At 42.9% G+C, this 22,503-nt stretch overlaps 1 protein-coding gene across 1 annotated transcript; it reads right to left on the bottom strand.

Moving 5' to 3' along the window:
* Positions 1-11,106: 11,106 nt before the first annotated feature.
* Positions 11,107-14,248, bottom strand: sox4a (SRY-box transcription factor 4a). The gene has a single exon (XM_053862133.1). The coding sequence runs from the start codon at positions 13,954-13,956 to the stop codon at positions 12,904-12,906; it is 1,053 nt and encodes a 350-aa protein (XP_053718108.1). The 5' UTR covers positions 13,957-14,248; the 3' UTR covers positions 11,107-12,903.
* Between the last annotated feature and the right edge of the window lie 8,255 nt (positions 14,249-22,503).

Raw genomic sequence — 22,503 nt, 5'->3', positions numbered from 1 at the left:
TCATTCAACTATTCAGCGCACTTTGCACAAGGAGATGCTGTTTGGGAGAGTAATGCGGCAGAAGCCTTTTGTGCGCAGATGACACAAACAGAGTCACTTGAGGTATGCTGAAGGAATAATAGGAGGAATAAAGTGCTGTGAACTGATGACACTGTGTGTATGACATTCCAAGACAAACACTTGCTACCCACAGTAAAATTTGGTGGTGGTTCCATCATGCTGTGGGACTGTGTGACCAGTGCAGGTACTGACAATCTTGATAAAGTTGAAGGTCGCATGGATTTCAGTCAGTATCAGCAGATACTTATGAACAATGCTCAAGAATCAGTGACAAAGTTGGAGTTGCGCCGGGGCTGGATACTTCAACAAGACAGTGACCAAAAACACTGCTCCAATTCTACTAAGGCATTCATGCAGAGGAACAAGTACAACGTTCTGGAATGGACGTTTTGTATATGGTCAAAAATACCTGCATCCAGTATCCAGACCCTCATTGGAAGCAATAAGAAGCGTTTAGAGGCTGTTATTTCTGCAAAAGGAGGATCTGCTAAATATTGATGTAATTTTTCTGTTGGGGTGCCCAAACTTATGCACCTACCTACTTTTGTTTAAGTAATTATCGCACACTTTCTGTAAATCCTATAAACTTCATTTCACCTCTCAAACATCACTGTGTTTGTCTGCTATATGACATATTGAACTGAAATTGCTGATCCGAACAACCCATGATTTATAAAGGAAAATCTTGAAAATGATCCGGGGTGCCCAAACTTTTGCATACGACTGTATATGTTAATATATGGGTCAATGTTCCCAAGTATATGATAAATTGTGGTACAATCCCTCTTTGTGATTAGCAATCCTCCAAAATGCCAACAGCATTGTCAGACTACTGAAGTTTTCTACGACCACTCAAGGCATCTTTTGCCATGTGACATGTTTTCAGAGTGTCTTGTATTTTAATGAGGTGAAATCGAGTCCAGTTAAAATTGTGATTGTTTTATGCTGACATTAGATTATATGGCCATTATTAGTCCCACAGTGGTGAAATTCAACAACTAAACATCTGACATCACAGTATATACCGTAGACTCGTGCTTCCTGTTCAAATAAGTGCCAACCATCAACTGAAATTGAAATTTGGATCAGTCTGTAACTTGAACTAATATTTTCCCCTGTGGAGTTGTTGAGTTTCACACCCCTGTTTTAACCTGATGGTGTTTGCCATTTCAGCATTCAGCTGTAATGTTTGTCTGGGACACTCACTGCCAAGAACTGAATCAAGTGGCACAGCATTTTTTTTTTTTTTTTGGAATAAAGAGGTGGATAAAACTTGCTTTGGCAAACGCTGATGTGAAAGCGTTGATTGAAGAGGAGACAGTTTTGTTCAGTGCAAACACACTTTCGATATTTCACTCAGCTCAGTGTCTAGACAGGTTAGCTAAAAAAGCCAATCCAAAGTCCTTTTTTTCACTCTCCGCCTCAGATGTAATGACTCGGCCTGCAGTCCACTTACATAAGAAACGATTACACAAGCAAAAGCAGCACATGGATCAGACCGATATAGAATAGCGAGTGATCAAACATGGTGTTTGTGTGTGTTGGATGGAAAAGGATGTGCATCAGTCTACAGAAGCAGGTGGAGTGAAGGAAAGGGTGCTAGAGGTTGGTCCTTTTTTTGCCTTTTGTGGAAAAAAAAAAGACAGCAATTCATCTCCTCGAGTTTGGCTGAATAGTTTCAAATGAGAGAACAAAACAGGAGATAGAAAAGAACACATTCAAGGAGTAGGAGGGGGAGGAGGAGGAGGAGGGTGAATGTTACAACGGCTACTGGAGCTGCTTCAAGACTTATAAGAGCTTTTGTGATAGGGAGGCTGCTCTTTTCAGCAGTGTCAGCACTTTTGCTTCTTGCATGTCTGTGTGTGTGTGTGTGTGTGTGTGTGAAGGAGGGGTCGGGGCGTAGGGTGGAAGCGTGTGCTTTCCATTGGGAATAGAGAGCTCCCTGTGCTGTTGTACCAAGGGCACTTTGCTCAGTCGCTGCAAAGGACACTCATATGTAGTGCTACACTGATCCATGAGCTCACACTGGCCTCCATTTCTCTTATGATATGATCTCATATTTAACACAAAACCAGAGGCCCAAGATTATGTAGAGGTCATTTTTCCTTGAAACCGCTGCTGGCTCTGGTCTAGGGCAGACTAGACTAGAAACCTACTGAATTATCAGGACGGTCCAAACTGGTGAAAAGTTTATTCTGGTGCTTGCTTGTTTGAGAGGAGCCTGAGCACTAGGTTCTCAACTGGTCCTGGATCTGCAGGAACCAATGGCTTGTGATCTAAACTGTGAAAATAAACAGAGAAAAGTAAGAGACTGTAGTGAATTAAATGACGTCCCCCTCAAACAGATGGGATTATATTAAATATCATCCAAAACAATAGGTTTAATTTAGAAATGAACTCAAGTTAGAATGTGCTGAACAAATGAAGTTTGATCTTCTACTGAACCAGGAGTGTGGCACCGTGGCACCCAGCGACGGACTGGAACGTCCCTGCTCAGCACACAGGCCGCTCCGCGACAGGATGTCACACCACATGATTTATGATGGGTAATTATGGTTATTGAGGTGACATCATATCCTGCTCACTGACTCCCTCATGTTCGCCTGGTGTGTAGATGTGTGTGTGTGTCTATGTGTGTTGGTGACTAATTAGTTATGCTGTCTGGATCCAGAAGCGACTGTCTTTTTTTTTTTTTTTTCTTCTACAAAACGGAAGACAAGCTTGTCACAACAACGTATCTCACAGTACCGCCAGACGTGAAGCAACACACACTTTGGTGAGCACACACACACAGTGTTTTGACCGAGCTTTGCTGTCCTCACTCAACACTTTCTGCCCATAACTGACTCCTTTTCACATCTGGTGAGTTTTTGGATCAAGACTTTCAATATGCAACAGTGTCATGTTGCTAAAAGGCTTGAACAAGTCTGGATCCTGTTGCCACAATTTGATATATTCAGTTGGAGCACGTCCCATTCCATATTACAGTCGGTTCAGGGGGAGCACTAGAATGGTTAACTTAACTAAGTAGGGGAGAAACTTGTCATTTCTGTCAGCAACTCTAATTTAGCTCTATAAAAGGTTCATTGTGATTGGTCAAGGGCAGCACTTCCCACAGCCCAGCGGAAATTTCAATGGGCTGTTAGCCATAATGAGTCAAATCCATGAAAACTTGCCCATTCAATTGGCAAAGAACAGCTGTTGTGACAACAGTATTTTGTCATTGATCTCTATATTGGGGAATCTCTACTCCACACTATTGTGTAGAACATGGCAACACAAGTGAATAAATTCCTAAATAGTTGCTATATTGCGTCATTTGGAAACTAAAATACATCTTAATAGAAAGATGGCAGTCTAGAAAGAAACTGCAACTGCTCAATGTTCATGCAGCACACTCTCCTTCTTGAGGCATCAGATATATTGACTATTGTCTGGTGGACTTAGACGTCTCAAAGTGATGCAGAAGTCCACCCTCTGCCTTGCATGTTGACGCTTTAGGCTTTCAATTGAATCACATGTTTAAAATAAGGCTTGTGTGAAGAGGCTTATGGGATCATGGTAAGAAAATATTTGACTTTGTATATTGGGAAACCAGTTACATAATACCTAAAAGTGGGAGCATTGCCCTAAAAATGTCACCAATGGAATAAAATGGTGGAGATTGTTCACAGTATTAACCAGATTAAGAATATCTGACTCATTAGCTCTTTTCTGTTTCGTTTGAAATTCCTTTGAAGTGTATGATGAATTGCATTATGGCGTGTTCTGGATCCTGAGGCCTTGATTGACATAAAGATTTGTGGGGACATCAGTATTCAGTATAAAGTACTGTTCCAAGCGACTGAGCCATCATTGTGAATATTCATCCTTTAATGTTTTCAAACAGAATAAGTTAGCAATCCAAATGGATTGCTTCTAGTTGAAGTGCTCCCCTGAGTAGAAAGACTTCTTGGCCTCCTGACCCGAAAATACTTCAACAGATATGACCTTTCGCCACTTTCCGCTGCAGACCTGAATGAGAATGAAGGCCTCAGTAACCAAGTCTCCTTCTCCCAGGGAGGGGAAAAGATGGTCCTCTGGCTGGAATGCAAAGTTACAACAAGCCAATGAATGTTTGCTCTGCCTTTCAAAAGCGAATGGAGAAAAATCCCTCATTTATATTTGTTGCAATATTCATCTCAGCGCAATTGTTGGAGTCAGTCTTAAAGGTAGAAGGTTGACCACAATAATGGCAAATGCAGTGAAAGAAAAACAATAAATATATGCTTTCAGGTGGTGATATACATCCTCAAAAAAACAGAAGTTTTGGATACAAGGGTCTCTTCTCTTCATGAATCTCTTTACTAGCGCTATCTGTTTTATCTACAGTAAAACACATCATTCAAATAACTGATGTACTCATGGTAGTTTACTCAAGAATACAGGGTTAAACAGCATACACATATAATGACACTAGTCAACATGAAGGAACACTGAGGTATGCAGAGCAAACGTCAATGTTGTTGGCATATTCACTGTTGTCACAACTGACATCATATTCATTTACAGCTTTGCCGTCTATATGGACAGATCATTGGTTATTGATATATTTGTCCATGACAAATGTCACAAATCTTTGCTATTTACGTAACAGCTACTGGTAGTCATTAAATGACAAGCAACGGATATCTTGAGTTGACTGCAACCGATTTGCAACTATAATTTTTTATCAGATGAATCTCTGGGTTCCTGTGGATTAAATTAGATTCATCACAACATGGTGGTTGTTTGAAGGTTGATCAGTTGTCGGAAAGAGTTGGATCTGTCCTGAAATGACACTGAAGTACGACTGTGCAAAGTTGACCAAAATTCTGATTCACATCATCAGGTTTATCATATAAGATGTTATCCTCATGGGCCTTTTGTTGAATAGAAAATGCATTCTTGTCACTGGTCTCCGTGATGTTCTGCTCAAATTAGTTACACAAGTTCTAATGAAGTTTTTTCTAAAGGTAATGTTTATGTAGATGTCTGTTGGCTGTAATACATTCTTTAATACACCAGCTGCATATAGGTCATGGAACACTTCGAAGAGGCCAGGAAGCAAGGCATGGCATGATGTAATAGATGTACAGTAAGTGAGACTCAAAAGTGTTATGTTTTGTTGCTGGCTGGCTTGACAAAAGCTGATTCAAATATGAGTGAAATGATTTGGAAGTGGGTCATGTTGTTATGAGTGTTGATGGCACGTAATAGTGGTAATTCACTCCACTAACCTAAATCCTGGAAATCTGACACCAGAACAGGTGACGCAACATTGGCTGAGTCACAATCACAGCCTAATTTAAGAAATTGAATTCTGGCTACATGTAGGTCAGCGTCCTTCCTGCTTGGGATTCAGCTATATGTCCATGGTCCAATTGATCTGGTTCACAAGACGGGTATGCAGGAGCTGTGCCCTGCCAGAGGAGACTTTTCCATACCAAACATTGCGCAGGGGTCGACTTCTGTACTGTCCTGTCTGCAAACACAGCCACAAAAGTTTTGCTTTTAGACTGTTTATCCAAGAGCTTGTCTCGAAGCACAGAACAATCTAACACCTACCAGCATGACTCACTATTCTTCTGTCGTGATAAACTGTCAGCAAACAATGAGTTCTCTCTTGGTAGCACTGTCTGTCCGGATGTATGGAAGCTGGGGCCTTAGACTCCACGGAGGTGGAGCACTGTTTTTCCAGACAACCCAAATCAACTCTATGTTATGGACCTAATGTTGTTTTTAGCTGCCCAGCATTTGAAGGGAGCAGGCCACCTCCACAGTCCATTGTAGTCTTCAAATGTTTTTGCTTCCAGACAGGCTCCATTAAGCAGGGATTGTTGATTGAATTGCAGTATGTAAAATAGAGGAAAAAAATCAGGTATTAGGGTAAATTCTTGGACTAGACTCGATGGTCAGTTGTGATGGAGCACTAGTGCATTAGATGTTCCTGTCAATAAATATAAATGGCTGCATTGACACCATTGCAAAAATAAACAAAACACATTATCAGATTTGAAGAACCAAGACAAATAAACAAGAACATTTTACAAATAATCTATTACTAAAAAACAAGTTACATGAAACAGTGGGCTTCCTTGGTTTGCTCTCACCTGTGGTTGAACCGACATCATCCTGGAGCAGGAACAAGTCTCACTTGTTCTCCACCATCATCAAAAGTATTCACAACTTATATTCAAAAACTATTCAAGTTAGAAATACTCTTCTATGTTGTTGACAGGATGTTGACTGCTCGAAATTCATTGATTTTGAGTGCATCATTTCCAGTCGTAGCACATTGTACAATCTGATGCCTGACCCAAACATCCATAATGAGGGAGATGAGCTTGTGCTGGATGCATACTGCAATATAAGTTTGAAAGAAAGAGTTTTACTCATGACCGGAGCGCTTCCACCCCGATGTTTGAGCTCATATGAACACATTCAAGTTTATTTTGATCATTCTTGTATCCAATATTAAAATTTGATCAACTGTGGTTAATTTATTTTAACATATCAAATCATTAGATTTGTTTTCTGTTGAGTCCCACACCTGATGAAATATTTACATCATACAGAATGCTGTGACTGATCATTTAAAAAAAGTGAGCCATCTTTGTGAGGTCTGTTCATTGCTATAATGCAACGGTGGCCCACCAGTCAGAGGCCAAGAGCCACATTGTTTTACTGTGTTGCTGAAAAGAGCCACATCCTACAAATATGTCAGGCTGTGAGGCTCACCTCACACACCTGATCACGTGACTTTGCGGCAGTATAGTGGTCAAAGCACACCCCTGTGTGTCACAAGTCTACTGGCTCTCCTATGTTTCTGTGCATGTATTTTTAAAATTCATACATTTGAGCGTGATCCTCCTCGTAATCTCAACCATTGTGCCAATGTGCCATTTATTGTACCTATAGTGGCTCATGGCAATAATAACGTCGCCCCAGTCTGCGTGTGTGAGCGACGCTGCTGACTGGAGCGTCTCATCTTCACTCCACTGAATTAAAGAGACTTTACAAGTTGAAACTCATGACAAAGTGAAACGTGCAACTAAGTACTCTTATGTAAATTGTGTTGATGGTAGATCTGCTGACGGTCCAAGTCCAAAGACTGTGACTCACATCGGCATTGAGCGTGCTCCAAGCACCCCCACTCAAGGGTCATCTCAATAGCAACTTGACCAAAATCGCATCCAGTTCGGTGGCTCATTTGGTGAAGAGCCACATGAAACTAGGGAAAAAGCTGCATGCGGCTCGGGAGCCATGGGTTGGTCAGGCCTGCCATAATCCTTTCCCCAGCCGCTCCCCCTAAACCTAACCATCCAAAACAAATGGCTAACCTTCACCAGGACTCTGAACCAAACTTAAACCTAATTATAACCCACTTATTTTGAAGTCTTCACCCTCAAATTGAGGCTTAACCTTGTGGGGTCCAGCAAAGATGTCCCGATAAAACAAAACATCCCCACAAGGTGATATGTTTCCAAAATTGGTCCTCACATACACAGTTAAACCATGTGCCCACACACACACAATTTGTCGCACCATCTTTGTGGGGTCCGCTCATTGCCTAATGCTTTGCCCAGCCTCTCACACTAACCATCCAAAACAAATGGCTAACCTTCACCAGGACTCCTCACCAAACTTTAGCCTAATAATAATGACATAGTTAAGTTGAAGCCCTCATCCTCAAATTGAGACTTAACCTTGTGGGGTCCAGCAAAAGGGCCCAAGAAACTCCTAAGGGCCCCGTAAGGAGGTGTTTACCCCAAAATTGAACCTCACAAGGACAGATATCTTGGAACACACACACTCAAATAACTGTGGTATTTTTTTTATCAGTCTTTATGGTGACGTGCTGAATTGGAATTCAGCATTCTTTATAGAACAAGGTGAAATATTTGAGGCTAAGGAAGAAAAGAACGCATTGTTCATTGTGCACAGCTTTAAAGCTATAATGTGAAATGAACTGAGAAAAAACAAATTGAAAATGATGGTCTTAAGTTACCAATATATAAGAAGATGCATATTGCCCGGCTCATCAAATAAGATGGTTTCGATTAGTCCTGGATGAATGTCTGGTGTGCTCCAATTAGGCGGCAGACGTAAGCAGCTGTTAGCTGTGGCAAATGGAAGAATGCAAATTTCAGGAGGCAGACTGGGTATGGTGCCCCGGCTGACCCCCTTACATTTCTGACAGCTCCAGTGATTTGCATATTTGAATGGAGGAGCAAATTAGGAATGCAGCCTTGTCTAATGAATCACATAAAGTTGTACAACGCAGCAGGAGGAAGCTGACTCATAATGTGATCTGAATATCCCACATTCGTACAATCATGGAAAAGCGGACGTATTTTTGGTTTCAGGAAAAGGACTTTTCTCTTTATTAGCTCACAGAGTGGATGAATACTTCCATTAGGATCATGAGGAACGTCTTTATTGTCCGGGTGCCGCTGAGTACGCAGAGTAAGGGAAACCCTGAGAACAATATGAGCAACGTGTCTGCTGTGTAGGTCTGTGTAGTGAGTCAGACTCGCACAGAGGACTTTGATTCTGAGTTGTCAGCCAAGTCCATGGGAGGTAGCAGCCTTTCATCGAGTCATCGGTATGAGGGATTTTGCAATCCGTGCCGGGGGTACAGTGCTAGCGTCAGAGGTTCATCCAGGACCATTTGGTGAGCCTTCAAATTTCCAGCTGGGCGCAAGCTTTCATCGCTCATCAAGTTTACTGTGACCATGCTTCACCTATCATGGTAGTGGAATTATGGGAAGTCCACACTCAAGCATGACTCTTTTTGTGTCATCCATTTAGCTCCACGTGGAGGGTGAGTGCCTTGACGGCAGCCGATTGTCCTCATTACCCGGCCGTCCACGTCAGGCGCAGAGGGTATCTGCCCGTCCCGCGAAGGAGAACGATGGAAATAATTACCGACGTCTCCTGTGGAATTGGCTGTAAATTGATACACACTAAGCACTGCACCTCAGGGGTCTCTCCCCCTTTTCCCTTTCTCATCAAATGCAGGAGACAAATGAATGCATCCAGAATTAATTGGATTTGGGCACAGTCTACCGCAAGATCCACCAGGACAAAAAACACAGCCTCGCCTCCCTCCGCTGGGTAAACAGGCTCGCAAGACGCACACCTCCTCTCCCGTATTCCAGTCATGCCTCGCAGAGACGTCTGACGCCCCGCCCCCACCCCACCACCAGCGATGAGATCAGTCTGTGTCCCTTATTCCACACACACATTCAGACACACGTGGGATGGCACACTGGCCTCCCTGGAGGATCGCAGCCTCTCTTGGATACAGTGTTTCCATGGCAGCCACGTTCTCTGCACGTGGAGAGCCGGGCGGAGGACGCGGCGCGGCCATTGCTATTGATTTACAGGCCGCCTATTGATTCTAAGTCTGCAACGTCTGGGTTCATACATGCAGCCAACATGCATACACAATTACACACGCATTAATAGACTTTTGTCAATTGATTTAACAATTAATCGAGTTGATCACAATTACACGCTGTGATTAATGATGATTAAAACAGCCTCGCTGTTTACTGAAGCGGATACATCAGAGCTCAGTGAAAAAAGAATGAGTGAAAATGGTTTGTCAGTGAATTTGGAAGCAAAAACAGTGTTTAACATTAATTGCATTGTTGTACGTGTCTCTTAGAAGCAGTAAATAAAGCGAGATGAACAAGACACAATTAGCAGTGAGACAATGTCATATTTCCAAGAGACTGTTTAGATTTGTCACTTTTTTTTTATGCAAGCATATGTCCAGTTCTCACATCTTTGTCATAAAGAACTCGAAAATATTCAGCTGTGACTGAAGTCACCACTATCCAGAAACATTCTCTTAAAGACTTGCTTCTTTAAAATGAAACAAAATAGTTGATTTTTGAAGTTCATTTCAATCTCAACTTAAATACACATCTCCTCAGTTTCACTGAGGTTTCATTGTTGAAAAGGAGAAAAATGAAAATTCTTCATTCTAATTCTTAAAATATTCGCCACCCCCTCTTTATGGTGTTCAGTCATAAGCGTGAATCATGATTGATCTGCAATTGGCACATTCTATTCCTCCAAAGTTCTGTTGGATGTAACTGTCATGTCAAAACGTATTGCCACTATGTGAAGTACATGAACAAGTAATGATAAGTCATTGTTAGGTACATTCTCCCCAAAATAGTGTGTAATAGTACAATTAATTTTGTGGTTAGCAAAGAGCACTTTGTGAGTGGGATCTGAAAAGTGAAAATACAGTACTGCAGTGCTGTTAGACACAAAACATTACATACCGAGTATGACTTTGAACTGAAATACTAGTAGTCGATCCTCCTGGAGCAACAGTTGCAAGTGAGCATTTCAATGCTGCAGTGAGCATGACTGGGTTTGTTTTCACTTTTCTCACTCAGTACTAAGTCAAATGTAAGGAGGAAGAAATGCATGAGATTACAAGTGTTAATTGTAGTGATATATTCAAACAAGTTAGACTTATCAGGTACATATACTACTTGATTCAAATATTCTTGACTAAAGTCAACTTCAATTAAAACGTGGCTGAATGAAACCACATTGTGTGTGTTGAAATTACTGTAGCTTTGTTGGACTTTTTTTTATTTTCACGTTAAAGAAAGCACTACATGTGTTTCAATTTTTAAAGCAAGTCTGGGTTCTTATGTAATGTTGACTGAATTTGGAGTGAAAATCAGGTCAAAGTTGTGAAAGTGAAACCAGCATGCTTTGTGTGTCAGTGTGCCACTGTTGATATTTAATGGGATCTGTGCATAATAGAATCAGTTTAATGCCTGTGTGAGTGAGTGAATGAATGATATTATTGCACCATTTGATTTTTTTTAATGAAGTGTACTGTTGTAATACCTGTTCTCCCCACTATCGTATGATCATGTGACTGATGTATTATCCTCAAAATCTTTTTGCCTTCAGTGTTTTTTTTTCCTTCATCAGAGTTGAATGTGTGCATTTAATTCCAGTATAATACAGTAAAAACAGCATTAAAAGTTCAGTTCCAGCTGATTTTATTTCCTCCTTTTGGGAAAAAAGGAAATGAAAATAATAATAACAAAAAGGGTACAGAGGTCTGAGAGGCAGTGATTGACCCAAACATTGGCTGGTTTAGAAGTCTGAAACATCAAATGATATTGGCATGGTTCAAAAAGATATTGCACAAATGAAAAGAAAAGGAACAAAAAAATGGACAAAATATGTCTCAAAGTAAAAACTTCTCAACCACAATCATCTTCAACATCAGGATGTCCAAAGATGGCTGTCCTAGTGCCTGTCGTTGATCATCATCCTACATAAAAAAAAAAAACAAAAAAAAAAAACGCACAAACATTTCTGGACATAAATATCTTCATTTTCTTTTAAAAATCTTAAACACCACAGCTATAGCTACATAATACCTGAATCTGAAATACAAATGCTATTTGCCATGCCATAATATAGGAAAACGATTAGCCTGCTAGTCAACAGGTACAGAAAAGGTTAAATACTATTTTTGATGCAATTTGCGCAAAAGAACTGATGAAGCACTTCGTACGTATTCCTCCCTCCAAAGTCTAGGCAAAGTGGAATGAGAGTGTTATTCCATCCAGTGGTTTAAATAAAACTTATTTTGATTAAAAAAGAAGCACATGGAGGTATTAGCTCTATCCAAACAGTGACTTTCTGGGGGTCTGTAGGTCTATGAGTACTGAAGGAACACAGTCACTGCTCGGACTGGGAGCCTTTTGTTTCATTGGCTGGTGAAACTGGAGTCACTGTGCCGTTAAGAAGCATGTGGGTAAATACTGTAAACACTCTGTGAGGTCAGATTGTGCCAAACAAACCCCTTTATGCACATCCAAACACTAATATCAATACAAACATCAACGTTGTAGGCTCACCTCAAACGCCCCTTCCTATAGATTTTGTACAAAAATACAAGTAAAAAAATCATGACACACTCAAATCTCAAAAGTGAGAGAAGTCGGACATTGTTTTTAAATAAGATACACTTCTAGCCCTTCCGCGCCGGATACAGACAGGTGTATGTGCACGAACTCAAACAAAACCTGTACGAGAACATCTATGTATCAAAAAGTTTGGCCGGTATAAATACATCAATATAAAAATCTGACACACAGGAACTACAAAGTTGAAGCACTAGACGGATAAAAGGATGCGCGTCAGGGAACATTGGTCCTGAATTGTGCACTGAGTGTTTACATCGCTTCAGAAAAGGTGTTTCTGAAGGTTTTAAATCAGTCTTTATTCATGTCCTGCCGTTAAAAGAGAAGCTGGTGATCGTGAATTGTGTCCGATGGTCACACCGAGTGCGTCATTACGCAGCAATAAACATTTTACGCATTGACAACAACAACATCCTCCACATCCCGGAGAGCATGCGCATTGATATCGAACTTAATCGTTTTGAGACAATAAAACTACACCTGAATCAGATCGATGGTCGAGGGTAAGAGGTTAAACCGACGTATAGAGAAGCGTCTCTTTTCCCGCGCCAGAACTGATTCAAACTTTCAGTCTTTGTGTGTCACGGCTCTCTGTTTACATTCACTCCTCCTCTGTCTAAATGCAAACTAAGCATTTTCTCCGTCCGCGCGCGCCTGCCCTGCGCCCCGCGCGCTGTCCAAGTGGATGGGCGGCGCGCGCCCGCCGCGCTCACAGGTTCTGTTCTCACTCTTCCTGGTGAAACATGTGGTCGGGGAGCACACGCGCCCGTCTCGGGGGGGATAAACAGTCCGAAAACGCGAGGGAGGGGGAAAGTCTCACTCGGCGCCCACCCCTTGGGTCCGTTCAGTATGTGAAGACCAAGTTGGAGATGGTGGACTCCAGCCAGTCCCCTGAGATCATCTCGCTGACCTCCGGGGTGCAGTAGTCTGGAAAGTCAAAGTGCGATCCCACCCCGCACTCGCCGAAGTTCCAGTCCAAGTCGCGGTCCAGCTCCGTGTCGGAGAAGCCCATCCCACCTAGAGACATGCTCTCGTAGCTCGGGCTCGGGTTCGGCTCGAGCCGCTCGTCCTCAAACTCTTCATCCGATGATGACGATGACACGGACGAGGAGGAGTGGGAGGCGGACGGGGTCGGAGAGGAAGCGCGGGTGTACCTGAGGCGAGCCGTGGCCGCAGACGTCTGGTCCTCGTACAGGCTGAGTGGGTCGCCGGAATCCGGGGAGCTGCTGAGCGTTGGGCTCCCCGGGACTCCCACGGAGGGAGGTCCGCTCTCCAGACTGTCTGCTCCACCGAGCATGTGGCCGCGCCTTGTCTCCCCAGCGCGCTTCTCAGGAATGAGTCTGGCTCCAGACACTGACCTAGATTTGAAGAGCGCCTGATGATCACCCGTGGAGTCAGACTTCGCGCCGGTCTGCTTGTGCGCCCGGCTCGCCCCCTTAGACGCGGGGCTTCTCTTCACTCCACCTTTGCGCTCCGCGCCGCGCTCCGCCTGCTTGCCGGCGCCGCTGCTCGACTTGACCTTCTTCCTCGGCCGGTACTTGTAGTCCGGATAGTCGGCCATGTGCTTCAGTCTGAGCCGCTCCGCCTCCCGGATGAAAGGGATCTTGTCTGTGTCTTTCAGCAGCTTCCAGCGTTTCCCCAGACGCTTGGAGATCTCTGCGTTATGCATGTCCGGACTCTGCTCCATGATCTTCCTGCGCTCGATCTGCGACCACACCATGAACGCGTTCATGGGTCTCTTGATGTGACCCGACGGCGTCTTGCACCACGCCAGGTCACTGCGCTCTCCGAAGGATGGAGACTCAGGGGTCGGAGACAGATCCATGTCCAAGTCCGTGTCTGTGGAGTCTCCAGCTGGGGAGTGCGCCACTGCGCTCTCTGTCATGTGCTGAACCATCCTGCCCCGCACACTTTCTTTACACGGCAAACGGAAGAACTTTCTCTCACTTCAGTTAGTCGCTCTCCTTAAAATCAAACTTCAACTGCCTGTGCGGCTGAAAACTCTCCCTGCGAGAATGGAAAGACGCTGCTTGGGGCAGCAGCAGCAAGTTAAGTCCCTCAAGTGAACCTGGCTGTGAGCTGCGCAGCAGGAACCATGTGGATTAATGGAGCAGTTGCGTTTTCTCATAGTCTCCCTGTTTCCAGAGCGCTCTGTTATATTACTGTAAACACTACTACCGCCGTCTCATCCATATATACCCTCAGCTCAGCGTATAGAAGCCAATCACCATCTGTTTCCATCTGCGTTTTTTCAGCCGAGGCACGCCCACCCCGCCGTCCCATTGGCTGACAAACACGGGTAATAATAATAATAGTGTGCAATGAGGATCTGAGTGTCTGACCTCATTCCTGTCAGGCTGCGCTGTAGGTGCGCGTGCGTGCCTCCGTGGGCGTGTGCGCTGGAAGGGACACCTTGTCCTTAACACGGTTTCATGTGGGAGCTTTGAAGAGTGATGCACTATTGAGAAGGGATGGGTCACCCAAGATGCTCCAGGTGATTCATCAAAAACAGCCAACTGTTATGTACAATGCAAGTATTACACTTTGATTCCAACAACCTCACAAACCATGAGATCATCAGTCATACAGCGTCTTGTATTCCGTACACGCCTCCTTCTCGGTCTCATCTGGCTCTGTATGTTATATAGATTCCTCCACCGTCTCAGAACACCACATCCACAGTAGTGCAGATACTTACAGTGCCGCTAGATGGCAGGCTAGAGTCAAAGGCAAATGACCTCCCCGACACTGTGCATCTATTATGGCAGTATGTGTGCGTGTGGTGTCTGGAATCAAACAGTGAAGTGAGAGGCGCCTCCACAGCTTAATTGTTGATGCTGCTACGCATTTGCAAGTGGACATATTGTGACTAATGTTTCATCAAAATCCCCCCCCCAAAAAAAAAACAAAAAAAAAACAATACAGACGACTCACCACAAAAAGACCACGCCATACCCACAGAAGTTATACCTTCAGACACATGACCAACACATAAATGGACCCTTAAATACATGCTAATAGATAATCACACTTACACACAAACTGTGACAAGGCCACGCCACGATACAGAGGTACACAAAACATACACCAACAGCTACAAACACAAACGCACACACACCTCGACACACACACCAGACAGCACCCAAACCTATACTTACGACTACTGTAGTACGCACCCTTTGGAATCACCACAAAAATGGTTGAGAAACACATGAAAACACGCCAAGAAATTTAAACACTCCCTGATATGTGACTGTACCAAAACTAATTATCACATACTTTGACATAAATGAGCCGCTAAACATAGTCATATGCGCAAGCACAACAAATAACTCTACAATCACACATATTCACACACATACACACACTCTTATTCACAGCTACTGACACAGATTTGCAACAACAAAATGGCACAAACACATCATTGCAGAGAAAGTAATACAGACTTCCTCATATATTACCTCACTAAACAATAACACAAGTAACCGAATCATGGGAAAAACCACACACATCCACACATTTATAAAAAACAAACACGCCAAATTACGCACGGCCACAATCTGTTTCACTTGAGCACTACTACAAATTCACTGTAAAGGTCACACCGTTATATCACCCTTCTGTCCCATGTTCTCATGCGCCTATACAATACTGCCTCAAAAATAGGAGTATATCGGAAGGGTGACTAATAGTTGTTGGCTCCTCTGAAACTGGAAGTGTTGGGGAAACAGGTATTGCAGGTGTACCTGTAATCTTAACTCGTGTGAGCGGCAGCTGTCAGCCACTTTTCCAGAATGCAGCCACAATGCTTCATTTTCTCACACTAGCCTCATGCTTCGTCATCCCATGAGCTGAAGGCGCCGAATGTTTACCCCAGATCCACCGGCGTTTTGTCTCGACTCTGTTGATGCCTGAAGGGGAAGTGTCATTGTGAGAGAGTGCTGTGGGAGAATGGGACTCCTCAGTGACTTCTGAAAAGCATGCTGCGATCACACTAGTCAGTCTGATGAAGAGGCTTTCTGACAGATTTTTGTCTTCATGTTTTGAATTTCCAAGAGGCTGTAGTGACTCTTTCAAATATTCTATAGGCATATTGGTTTAAATCCTATCACACAGACCTCAAACAGGAGAAACTGGTACTGTTACTGTCATTGCCCCATTTCTCTACATTTTGAAATGCTATTTCTTTTTTGCACGTCTCCTGATCCTCAACCTTAAACCAGATCGAATGGGGAACAGTATCAAAAAAGGCTGATGAAAGACATTTTGAATTATATTTTGTGTATAAAACTTTATTGCATATCCATGAACCTTTGTTCATATCAAAGAGCGACATAGTGTATGGATCGAACATTGTCTAATAATGTGCTGAACATCAAACTGCAATTTTCTGTTGTATCCCATTTGAAAGTTATGGGGAATTTTGTTAAAAGAAACACATTGACACAAATCAGGTCCAGCATCATTGTAATGGAGTTGGGTTTGGTCCAACAGAACATACGAAGATGAACCATAATCTACTTACAGTATTAAAATGAATAAATATGAATTAAATATAAACAAGCAAGGATGAATCAAAGTACTCCCCAGGAATAGTACTGGGTCACTAGTGAAGGGATGTTGAAGCTTCTTCATACACTGTCCTAATTTTCAGAGCACAGGAGGTTTTTGAGCTGAGAGTGCCATCTAGAGGCGTCTGAAAAGGAGGACACTGTTTCACGAAGCCTCATAAACCCATCACTGGTGTTCACCACCAACTCAGGGATGACTTGAGCCGAACTACACAATAACTTTCTTACTACGAGGCAACATTAGCTCAACATTGTGTTTGTGACATGGTCCCACAGTCATTCACTCCTGAATCACCTCTGCTTTTGTCTTGACACGACAAAACTGACCAGGTTAATTGGTAGTTGCTTGATCATGATTTTAATCTGTTGGTTGTATACATCATAAACCTGAAGGTCATGATTGCGTGTTCCGTGTGACGAACGACTCATCCCTCAACTAACTTACAGTTACACAACAAAAGCAAATACACCACGGAGTGAAACTAAACGATGCCCAGTCAGCCATTATTTCTCCATGGTGTCATGTGACTTGTTTGCGTCGCAAGGTCTCAGGTGTGAATGGGCAGCAGTTATGTAAGATTTGGTGTCACTGCTCTCACACTGGCTCATTCTGGTCTGTATGCTGCTCTATATAAAGAGGCCTTGGCTATAAGAAGATGGACACCCTGAAACCGAACCAAGACTTGTCAAGTAACTGGACTTCACTCAGAACAGACCTCACTATCGAGAAGTTGTCTCCTGAAAATACACATATAAGTGCTGCCACAATTGCTGCAGAGCTTGGAGGCAGTTGAGGATACAGCCTGCACCGTCCTGAAGACACCAAGAAATGCATGTTTGGTGCAGATGGTAGCTAATAGATGGTGAGGAGTACAAAGACAAATATGTCTTCCAATCATCCCACAGACCTGAAAAAGATGACAGCTGCCTTGCTAGAGAAGATGAAGCTGATGTACTAGTGAACAACCTCACATAGAAGGTGGTAGAGCACAAGGCTTCTAACATCCACTATCTCTGTGATGTCTTCATGGATTCCACTCACAAAGAATGATGCCTATGAGAGCCAAGGCAGCGCTGGAAAATAGTGACACTTTCAGACTCAATACTTTTACCTAGTACTCCCTTTTTGTCAGATGCCAGTATGTTGTTATTTCATGCAAATTCATAGAACTTCCTAAAAGTACTAGTGATTACACATACTACGTACGTATGTGTAATCACTAGTACTTGCATAATGTATAATCACACTTGCGGAGTGTAGTATACACGTTTGTGAACTGCTGAACATGTTATGTTAAGGTAGCATACAGCATAATCCAATAGTCTGGTTCAAGAATTCTACATAAGTCTACTGGTCACGTACACGGTTTTCAACTTTCGACTCAGTCTCTGCTTTTCTACTTCTGAGAATGAAGGTTTTGTCGTTTTATTTAGTGCTTGGAGTGACATGCCTCTTTGACCTGTCCACTCATCATCCATGGTCAGACATAATGAGGCCTTTGTGAGTCTCTGCATGCCAGTGTCCAACCTTGGCTGAACTCCATGTATTCTTGTGAGTGAGTTTGAAAGACGGATGGAAGTCCCTTTCACCCTGCAGTCAAACAGCCACACTGAAGACTAAGCAGGAGATTTGCATACTCGTCCCCTCTCTGCTGTTCTCGGGTGACTCATCGGTTTGTTCCCTCAGTGTTTTGTGTGGATGTGGTAGACAGTGCAGGTGGCTGTCTCACCATTTCACCCACATACTGCTGTCGGGCCTTATGCAACAATACAGATATAAATAGCTGTTATGAAATGAGGAGTAACCGATATTTCCTAAATCCTTGGTTTGCTTTATTTCTTCATTTGAAAGTATTTTGAAATAAGCAATACATGTGTTTGGTTTGAAACAAACTTTTACCAGACTGGGATCTGCATGTGGTGAATGAACTGCATTGGCATGGAGGCGAGCCGCTGTGTCACTGCTCACGTGTAATGAAAGTCTAGGTTGCTTTGATAGCAAATGCATTTCTGAGTCTGCTGTCTTCAGTACTTCAGTACTATAACAGTGTGGCCATTGAACCACAAGCCATGTTGCTTCAAGTTCATTATGACGTTTCTACAGTCAGTGATGATTTGGGCTTCTGGTCCACCATGTTTTGAAAACTCCATGGTAATCATTCTATATAATATGATAGTAAAAACAAATGATAATAACAAAAAAGATATGTGGGGCTTATATGCATAGTTTTATTCACTTTGGTTGAACAACTGTTGTTGAATCGGAATCCTTTTTTGTCCGATCTTATGTTGTACATCTCTTTGACTTCTTTAGTATTGAGTTGTTTGTTCAGTACTTAAAATAACCCTTTCTTTGGTTTGTCAAAGAGTCATTTTCAGCTCTTTTACATGATTTTAAACAGCAGAATCCCACATTAAATCATGCATCGTGTCAACTTGATGCATGAAATTCCAGAAGCAATAGATGACGGAATGTCTCGGATCAGACCACTCTATTTCGGTCACGGGCTGCTTTCAAACACATGCCAAATATCAAAACATATTCCAACTGAAGGAATGTTTGTCTGACTTAGGGGGGTGATCTAGTTTATTTCTGACCACAACATTTTAGAAGGGTCATCTAAGTTCAGCGTCATCTTTCACTATCGGTATTCCTCTAAATGCTCCAAATTTGGGACTCTGGTCTGAGCTGAGCAGACACTCAGCAGTGTAGTTCCTGTTTCTGCAGCTATTTTAGAGTAAACATGTCTCTCATTGCCCTGAGACAGTGCAATTTCACTGGAAGTAGCTTCTGTATAGTTGACAAATGTTCAAAATGACATTGTAATTGTCGGTCATAATTGACTTCGTGAGCATATTTGGTCATACTAGCATCCTTTACTTAGAAAGGACCATGCTGTCGTGAGATGCACAGCAGGCTTCCTCTCATCAGCTGCCGAAAATCCAAGTCTCTCCTTGTGAAGGAAAAAAAATAAAGAGGCTGATAAGGACACGCCCCGAAACTCCAAAGAGTCCTACTTTGTATTGTGACATGGCAGAAGAGTGCTGTGTCACAGTGATGTGGACCAACACTGGCAGCCACAAACACTGACCACTAACAAATTCAAACGCACACTTGAGTCAGAGGCAGCAAGGAGCGGAACAGCTGTAGGACCCAGACGTGCTGCAGTCAAAATCCAGACACACACTCCAAAATCGCACACTCTGCCACTCTCACAGCTGCACTCCACTAGACTCTGATACAACGATCTTTTTTTTTTTTTTTTTTTTTTTTGGAGGGGGGGCATTGTCTAAAAGCCAGAGGAGTGAAAAGAGCAGAGGATGAGAGCAGAAGCGAAGCACAGAAAATATAGAGAGCATTATCGGAAGTGGAGCGACAGTGCCTTCGCTGGAAAACTTTGTCGTCGCTGTGGCGTCAGAAGACTTTTGACTTTCGACAGATGCAAGGCGAGCACATTTGATCTCAAGTGTTGCTTCGGAGACCTGGATTCCTTTGAAGCGATGATTGGAGCTGCACATTAATGGATTTACTGCATCCAGCAACTATCGTTTCCATCTTTTTTAGAAGTTTGGAGTTTGCACAATCCGTCGGCTGCGGAAGAAGAAAGAGACAGAAAGGGACATGAAGTTTAACAGAACAAGAAGATGGAGTGTTGCAAAGAGAATCCTGGATGTTTGAGAAGTTCCTCTAGAAGGACAGCAGAGGAAATTGTGGAGGAAAAGTCAGACCATCGCTCAACTCTGTCCGTCTCTGTGGTTTTGCCAGTCTTTTTCTTTTACACATTACATGCCAAGGACTCACAACATGACAGTAATGCAATCTGAATCCTTCAGCACCAGCTTCGCTGCTTCTCCTTCTCCACTGCAGGGACATATCCTCCAGCAGGCAGGTCAGATCAGGAGAGCCGGCTCTGTCCTCACGTAGCCCTGGGTAGCGTGTCCTCAGCCGGGGCATCCAGAGCGCTGCTGCAGGGGTCGATGAGGACCAGGCGTGGTGCTTGGATGCTCTGTGCAGCTCCAGACAGGCTCCAGACGCAATGACCTACATCAGCCTCAGTGAGACGAGAAGAGAGGGAGACAGCAAGAGAGAGAGAGTGGAGAGGTGGAGAGGGAGAGAGGACGAGATAGGGGTGCCAAGAGAGAGAGTGAGATGAATGGAAATGGCAAGCATGTAAGTGATGAAAACTAAATGACTTGCTTGCGTTTATCTCATCAAGTGTGATAGATAATTTAACAAACTGCAAATATATTGCTCCCCTTCCTTTCATCCAGCACCAGGATTTACCACGTCTCCCCACTGACTCCTTTCCTGCTTCCTGTTTGACAAGAACTGCCTGAGATTGTCTCTAAATGTGGGAGGATTAATCATTTCTGGCTTTCGGCTAATCTGTCTGCTCCTGCTGCAGCGAGAGTCTGTGAAGAGCGTGTGTTTGAGGACGCTGGCACTCAAGCTTTCGCTTGTCGCAGCTGTATCTGCAAGGCTCAGCTTAATGTGCAGAGCAGCCGAGGCGAGGCTCTGCAGTGCGGCGTGAGCAGAAAGAACATTCTGTACTACTGCACTAATGTGTATCAGCGGTCAAATGAGGATGATGCGGGTTTCTACAAATGTGTGTGCAAGAGTTTCAATGAAGGTGTTACCTAAGAGGAATGATCCATAGTAAACTCATGGTTTGCCTTTTTCTGAGCTTGTTCTTTTGTATCTGACCTGCATGCAAAATGCAAATGAAAAAAAGAAAAGAAATAAAGGAGCTACGGATGAGATTCTTGTAAAACACAAAATAAATTTCAGTGGTTTGTGTCTTTCAAGTGTGCTCAATTGCTTGAGCAAACCATTGCATAGAAATCATGTCTTTCTTTAGTAGTTATAAAAGAATATGCAGACAGGACTAAATCAATACCAGGCTGGGGGGCGGGGACATATGAACAAGCCCTTCTTACCCAGAATACAACAATCTAAATTACACCACAGTAAGGCTTACTGAGTGAAACAAGCAGTACAAGTATTTATTCAATATTTGAAGAATAACAAATGAAATGATGATGAGAAAAAATGCCATGTAGTTGCAGTGTATGTACAGAATGTGTCATAGTTGTGACATTGCATCTTGCAGTTGCAATTGGCTTTATTAAAAACTCCAAATGAAGGATTCTAGTGTGCTTCCACATGAGAAACCTTCATAACAGCAAAAGACAACGTTTGTCAAGCAAGTCGACTGAAGTATATGTCCGTTCCACTTCCTACCAGTCATCGTGATTGGCCCATGTACGGGTTACTGCTTTCAATTGCCATTTGCCAAAAAAACTTCAGCTCATAAGAAAAAGTAGTTTATTCATTTACACAAAGCAGTAGCAATGGTGGGAACATTTTGTTTTGTTTTGTGTGTTTGCATAATTAGCATGAATCCTTTGTCCCAGTGATAAATGCTATAGTGAGGATGGATACCATCAGGGTGACCACACGTCCAGAAATATGTTGTAAACCCTGCATTATTGAATGATATCAATCAGTAGTAAGCACTGTAGCAGCAACTGCAGCAGCTGAAGGTTTCTTATTAATAACTTTCTGTTGGCTTTAGATCAGTCATTTTCATGACTCAAGTACCATTAACTTTGTCCTGTGCTGCAGCTGAAAGCATTATGCAGTTGAGTCTCTCTTAACTAGACCAGCTGCAAAACATGAAAGAAACACATGGTCCTCCATATGATGGGATATGTATATGGTCACAAAAAGGAGCGTTTTAAATGTGTCTCTTATGGGGAAATTGCACAAGAGATAAGGTCAAGTTTTACTAATTATCTGAACTCATAAATTCACTTTGTTTGCACATTCATCCTGTGTTTGTTATTGCCACCTTGATAGAGAACAAAAAAGG

Source organism: Synchiropus splendidus, chromosome 4 (genome assembly GCF_027744825.2).
Source record: "Synchiropus splendidus isolate RoL2022-P1 chromosome 4, RoL_Sspl_1.0, whole genome shotgun sequence".
NCBI lineage: Eukaryota > Metazoa > Chordata > Actinopteri > Syngnathiformes > Callionymidae > Synchiropus > Synchiropus splendidus.
This window is presented reverse-complemented; position numbering and strand designations above follow the sequence as displayed.

What these genes read in the sequence shown, in the direction of transcription:
- sox4a (XM_053862133.1), bottom strand. Translation starts at nt 13,956, where the DNA reads ATGGTTCAGCACATGACAGAGAGCGCAGTGGCGCACTCCCCAGCTGGA.